The 7,421-nt window shown below is 36.0% G+C and overlaps 1 protein-coding gene across 1 annotated transcript in view; it reads right to left on the bottom strand.

Moving 5' to 3' along the window:
• Positions 1–217: 217 nt before the first annotated feature.
• The window catches only part of LOC137618689 (zinc finger protein 182-like), a 14,525-nt gene continuing 7,321 nt past the window's right edge, over positions 218–7,421 (bottom strand). The window contains exon 2 of the mRNA XM_068348850.1: positions 218–3,498. Coding sequence (XP_068204951.1) covers positions 1,612–2,943 — 1,332 coding nt within the window. The 5' untranslated portion in view covers positions 2,944–3,498 and the 3' untranslated portion in view covers positions 218–1,611. The remainder of the gene's footprint in view (positions 3,499–7,421) is intronic.

Raw genomic sequence — 7,421 nt, 5'->3', positions numbered from 1 at the left:
ATCCCTGAAACAGTTCACCAAGAGAGATGCTTACCAAGCCGGCTACTCTTGGGGCCAGATGATGGTATCCACACCAGAGCTCCTATCGCCCAGTGACTGGGGGTGGGTTCGCACCGATAATTGCTGGGATATATACTGGACAACCCTCCCAGAGGCAACTGAGGCATGTCTGCAACTACTAAGGTGTAGCTGCAAAAAGGAATGCAGAGGACAGTGCAAGTCTGCCAAGGCTGCACTCCAGTGCACAGCTCTATGTCACTGTAGTGGGAAGTGTACGAGAGAGTAGGACAAGAGAGATCACAAATGCTAATTACATGTATATTAACATGTACAAATGCATCAATGCATATAGTAGATTTTGTTACCTGGATCTAGAGACTTCACTCTATAATGTTGACTTTTTCTGTATATTTGTATATTTTCACAATTTTGTATGATGTAAGTTGATGTTAGGTTCAAACAGAAGCACTTCCTCTGAGTTCAAGAGTGTTAAATAGTAAGTCATTTCATGGTACTTGATAACAGTTTTTTGAAGAGTTTGTTGAGGAAAACCATAAAAAAACACACACAAAAAATAAAGCACCAAAAAATAACCAAACAAATGGTTTCTTTACATTTGGTCACCTCTATTTGCTGTCTCTTATTTGCTACAATAAACATTTAGCTGAATAAAACTGCTAGTATGCTTCTTCAATAAGTAAATATGGTTGTATTCATATGTATCCTAAGGCACGTACAGCACAAAATCGGCCATTTCATAAAATTGCTGCCATTTTGGCCCTGGAAAATATGTGGAATGTGCCTATATTCAAAATTCTTTGTAAGATACTGCCCTAGCAGTGTGCCAGATTTCATGCATGTATCACCAAAGGCCCTATTTGTTTTCACATATCTGCCCGGATATTATTCAAAAGCAAACTTAGAAATACAAAATAATGGTTTACATTTACCTTGACAGGATTTCAATTTAAGGCAAGCTTCATTTTACAAACTATTGGTCTAGCTTTAAAGCAACACGTATATTAATTTGCTTTTGGCATACACTTACAAAATAATGGTGTACAATTATAACAATCATGATATTAATTCAGAGCAAGCTTAGGATTACAAAATAATTGTCTAGATTTAATATAACCAGGCCCTAAATTCAAAGGAAACTTGAAATTACAAAATAATGGTCTACCATTTAAATTCCTCCATATCAATTGGTGGTCAAAACTTAGATGGGCTAATTATGATAAAACTTAACTAATAAAAAAATTGAAAACGGATTGTGGCCAGAACTTGAATGGGTTACACTTATAAAACTTGATCCTTAAATACATAGACAATCATATCTGGTCAATACTTAAATCAGTTACCAATGACAGAAACCTATCACTTAGAACATAGAGCATTACTTCTGGTCAGTACTTGGATGAGTTACAATTCATGAAATCCAATCATTATTCCCAAAAATAAAATCTGACCACTAAAAGAATATAGCAACGGCTGAGGTAAGTCTTATAAAATCTAATGATAAATGCTACAAAATCAGGCAAGGATTCAAACATGGGACTGCCAAAATTAGAAGAACTTCCAATACCTCGGTTAACTTTCTGTATTAGAGGCTCACTTATGTTTATTACGTATTTGTTCCATCATTTTGAGATTAGTCAGCCGTGGGAAACGAATGGCATTTCTTCTTTTCATGGGTGGTTTGTAGTAGATTATCTTGGATAAACTACTTTCACATCCTGAACAAATGACCAGCTTTCTACTCTCAGGTGACAACATTTGCTTCTTGTGGGATCCAGGCAAGGAAAAACAACTGGGACATTTAGGGCAAAGGAATGGGTTCTCACCTTCGTGAGTTTTGTGATATTTAAGACTACCTGATTGGGAAAAACTATTTGGACATTCAGGGTAAGTAAAACGCTTCTCACCCGTGTGAGTTCTTGTGTGAATTTTTAGATCAGATGACTGGGAAAAACGACTTGGACATTCAGGGCAAGAAAAAGGCTTCTCACCCGTGTGAGTTCTTGTGTGAATTTTAAGATCAGATGACTGGGAAAAACGACTTGGACATTCAGGGCAAGAAAAAGACTTCTCACCCGTGTGAGTTCTCATGTGAATTTTAAGATGATGTGATCGGGAAAAACTACTGGGACATATAGTGCAAGAAAAAGGCTTCTTACCATAGTGAGTTCTTGTGTGAGTTTTAAGATTAGATGACTGGGAAAAACTACGTGGACATTCAGGGCAAGAAAAAGGCTTCTCACCCGTGTGAGTTCTCATGTGAATTTTAAGATCAGATGACTGGGAAAAACTACTTGGACATTCAGGGCAAGAAAAAGGCTTCTCACCCGTGTGAGTTCTCATGTGAATTTTAAGATTATGTGATCGGGAAAATCTACTCGGACATTCAGGGCAAGAAAAAGGCTTCTCACCCGTGTGAGTTCTCATGTGATTTATAAGATTAGATGAATTAGAAAATCTACTTGGACATTCAGGGCAAAAAACAGGCTTTTCACCTGTGTGAGTTCTCATGTGAATTTTAAGACTAAATGATTGGGAAAATCTACTTGGACATTCAGGGCAAGAAAAAGGCTTCTCACCCGTGTGAGTTCTCATGTGAATTTTAAGATGAGATGAATTAGAAAATCTACTTGGACATTCAGGGCAAAAAAAAGGCTTCTCACCTGTGTGAGTTCTCATGTGAATTTCAAGACTAGATGATTGGGAAAATCTACTTGGACATTCAGGGCAAGAAAAAGGCTTCTCACCTGTGTGAGTTCTCATGTGAATTTTAAGACTAGATGATTGGGGAAATCTACTTGGACATTCAGGGCAAGAAAAAGGCTTCTCACCTGTGTGAGTTCTCAAGTGAACTTTCAAAGAATTTAATCTGGTAAACGTACTTTGGCACTCCTCACAAGTGAATTGCTTCTTATTTTTCAACATTTTTGGTTCCTTGTTGGATAGGAGTGCTGGGACACCTTTCTGCCTCTAACAGTAGAAGCAACGAGCCCTATCACCAAGTAGTTTCTTTGGGCAAGAGTTCCACTAGTTTATTGTTATTACTATAACTACTTTTATGGTCTACTGGTTTCTCACAAATGTGAGCTCTTTTCGAACCATCTTTAACTTCCAATTCAACACAGCTTAACTCACTCTTCCTCCAACACCTTAACCAATGATTTGCACAAATGTTCAGCAACAACTTTACAGATTTTAGAAATTCTAGTCTAAGCTTGATTTCTGTGTATATGTACAATTCTTTGAGGAAAGTTAAGGATAATTAAGATTTAATTCTCATAGATAGAATTTTAGGTCTATAATAATTGAATTTCTCTTGTTATGTTGGCAAATATTAAAACGCATTATTTTCAAAACTAACAAATGTTAATTCAAAGTCTTTCTTAATGCATTTCATTTTATACAATATGCCTCATATATTTATTATAACCAACACGGAAGGGACCTGAAGCACTTTCCCTCCAACTAGAATACTGTGATCTGAAAATGAAATAAGACACTAAGTGAGAAAAAACAGTCATACAATGTTGTCGATAACAAAATTCGATTCAACAAAGAACATCTTTAATTCTTAGCTCTAGCCAAATCCCTGTCTTTACATTGAAAGGTATCACCTGGAAGAAAACCATTAGAACTGTCTAACATAAAATATTGATGCCAAAGATGATACTAATAGTAATAAAAAGAGCAGCATAATTAAACTGTAATATTTAACGCAGGCAGAATAATTGTAAACTCAGATAATAAAAAATGGTGTCTGAAAAATATTGGAAAATAATCAGGAAAAATTCTAATATAAATCTTTAAAAAATAGAAATAAACAGAGAATATCAAATCTCTGATGCCGCTGAATAATTACTTTTAACAGTGATAGTGAAAACAGCAATTTTCATAAGAGGCTGTCTATCCTACTTACAGAATAGATGAGAATGTTATTTGCAAATTTTACACTTACATTTCAATAAGTTTATTTTAAAAAGGCTTTTCAACTTGAATGATTGTAATAAGCAAGTCTGTTTCTGGTTACTTGGTTTTTTCTTATTTGCCTAAAAAAAGTAAATAAGTCATTTAATCTTAAGAATCATATAGAATTTATTCTATACCTAGTGATTTTACTCCCTTCAGCCACATTTGACATATTTAAATCACAGTAATTTTCAATCCCCTTATGTGTTTCACTTAAGGCTAAGATATATAAGTTATATTTTATGAATTCATTCTCCACTTGCTGTAACTTTCAAATCTCCTTCACGGTTCTACCTTTTCAATTACCAATTTTCCATGTTCTTTTAGAATTTATAAACCGGGAGATTCTTAGCACACCGCTAAACCCAAGACTGGGGGCCATTCTGTCATCTTCTCTTTCCATTGATTGACAAAATCCATAGAGGATTCTCTGGGTAGATTCATCATAGGATAGTCAATTCCTTGTGATGTCCAATACCTATCTAACTAAGGCAAGTGATCCCTGCCAAAGGCATCAAGAGTAGAAGCCGAAGACACAGTTTGTCTATCGCCTTAAACCCAATTCGTCACCCTGCTGCCTGTGACTTCATCGAGATTTAGGGGACATTTCCTCCACACCCAAAGTTTTTGTTACTCCATCAAGTTGCTCATCCGCTTATGTAGCCATTAGAAACCTTGGATTGCTAAGGTATACTACCTAGCACAGTGGATATACCGCCGAGCATGATAGTTATATCACCTAACAGGATGCATACCGCCTAGCACAGTTATACCACCTAGCACGATATTCATCTCCTAAGCCTATTGACGGAAAGGGTCTCAGTTAGATTCTTGAGCTTTTAAATCAATATTTCTCCATCCATCTTCTCCTACATCATGCTTCAGAGTCCTCAACTATGTAGGTCTGGGTCTTCCAACTCTTCTAATGTTATGTGGAGCCAGTTGATTGATTGACTGGTTGTTTATGAGTTATCTGGCATCCTGACATCCAAGGTCATTGACGCCTATATTAATTTTTATAAAGAAATAAAAATATTAATTCAGTTCAAAACACTAAAAGCAAAAACATTCCTTATAACAGTTAGATAGTTTTCAGAAGACGTGCTTCTGTAATAAATTTGAAAATACCACTATTATTGTACGACACATCGTGTCCAAGAATCTTGGCAAGGATGAACCTGCCATCCTCATCTTGAGCCTCAAACAGATGTGTACTTCTTCCAGTACCATAAGTGGGGCATTCGATCAACAAATGTCTTACTGTCAAGGGTACCAAACAGTCGTCACAATATGGTTGGTGTTGGAACTTCAGCAGAAACTCGTGTGTCAAACAATTGTGACCAATGCGGAGATGACAAAAAAAAAACATCTACTTTCGGGGCATCAAGTTATACTTCTAAGAGATATGACATTTGTTATTTCTTTCATTTTATTGCCATCTAGACTATCCCAATGCTGTTGCTAATCATAATAAAAAAATTTCTTGATAGTAGGTAGGAAATCCTTATAGGGAATGGGATACCTTCTCGGTAGCAACTCGTATGCAGCATTCTTCACTAGTAAATCGGCCTTCTCATTCCCAGACACACCTACATGTCCTGGAACCTAGCAAAATCGAACCATTATACCTCTAAGTCCAATAACAAAAAGCCATTCTAAAATCTTTAAAACAAGAGGGTTACTAGAATTAAGAACTTCTAAAGCTTGAAGGACACTCCTTGCATCACTACAAATGTTAAAATTACCCTCCTTCTCCAATGCTATTTTCTCAGCAGCGGTTAATATGCTATACAGTTCGGCAGTAAATAAGGAAGTTGTTAGAGGATGGACACCTCTAAAATAAAAACCATTACTATGTACTCCAAATCCAACGCCAGCATCAGATTTGGAGCCATCAGTATATGTAAAACTCAATCCCTTATGTTCTGCAACATGCTCCATAAATAGCGACCTGGCTTCTAAGTCAGTCATATTCTTTTCAATTCCTATAAAGTATTTACAAAAAGATACCTCTGGCAATTTCCATGGAGGCATTGATGATACCTTAAATGAAAACTCCTTACTTCTAATCATATCAAGACTCAATATTAACTGTTTAACCTGAAAACAATAAGATTGCGGAGATTTTGTGTGCAACTCAAAATTTGATGTGTGCTTTACAAAGCTTGCAGTCTGATTGATAGGCTAAAGAATTATTAAGTCTTTGTAACCTTAACCAGTACCGAACAATAGAAAGCTTTCGGTAAAGCTCTAAGGTAATTCTCCAGCATCAATTAGGAGACTTGGGATAGGCGAAGTTCTAAACGCTCCTTTGGCCCGTCTACTAGCAGCATGATGTATTGAATTTGTTATCTTTAATCATCTTGGGGTGGCTGAGAAGTATATTTCACATCCATAACTAATTCTTTTTTTAAATCAGGGTCTTATATAATTTTAAAATAGTATTGAGGTCTACCCCCAAATGATGTATGGGAGAATACTTTTAAAAGATTAAAAGCCTCAAGACATTGAGCTTATAACACTTTTAAGTGAGAAACACATGTAAGCCTACAATCAAATATCAAGCCTTAAAATTTAGCTTCACTTACACATGGGATCCGTTGACCTTTAATGTATGTATCCGGGTCTGAGTGTATTCCCCGAATACGACAGAAATGGACAACAGTTTTGCTTGTGGAAAACTTAAACCCATTCATATCAGTCCAATGAATAATTCTTTTCAATGGAGAGTTGTAGTTTTCTCTCAGCCATCGTCAGTCTAGCTCCAACAAATGATATGGAGAGATCATCAAAAACTAGTGTTGAAAAAATATCTTGAGGAATGACAGAGGATATCCCTGGGGAACGCCTGCTTCCTGACATTTCCTCTCAGATAGAGCTTCTCCCAATCTCAGTTGAAAAAAATCTATGAGAAATAAAAGCTTGAATGAACAATGGTGGCTCTCCTCGTAATCCCAAATTATGAATGGTTTTAAGTATACCATATCTCCAAGTAGTATCATATGCCTTTTCAAGGTAAAAAAAAGACTGTTGTATGGTGCAGTATGGAATCAAAGGCTTCACAAATAAGAGGACTCAAGTCGTATCAACACATCAGTCATCGAGTGCATTTTTCTAAATCCACATTGAATAGGTGATAAAATACCCTTCTTTTCCAGGTACCACATCAGTCTTCCATTGACCATGATTTTACATAAGCAAGATGTCAATGCAATTGGTCGATAGTTTGTAGCTAAAAACGTGTCCATACCGGGTTTTATAAAGACTAAAATAATGGCAAGTTAACAAACACTTGGATAACTATAATCATGCCCTATTCTATTAATAATGCTTAAAATAAATAACTTTTTTATTAAAAGGTATATGTTTAATCATTGCATATGGAATTCCATCGGGTCCAGGGGCTGTATCGTTACAAGTAGTAAGTGCAGAAATAA

Source organism: Palaemon carinicauda, chromosome 25, assembly GCF_036898095.1.
Source record: "Palaemon carinicauda isolate YSFRI2023 chromosome 25, ASM3689809v2, whole genome shotgun sequence".
Taxonomy (NCBI): Eukaryota; Metazoa; Arthropoda; class Malacostraca; order Decapoda; family Palaemonidae; genus Palaemon; species Palaemon carinicauda.
The sequence above is the reverse complement of the archived record's forward strand: the minus strand, read 5'-3'. Positions and strand labels throughout refer to the sequence as shown.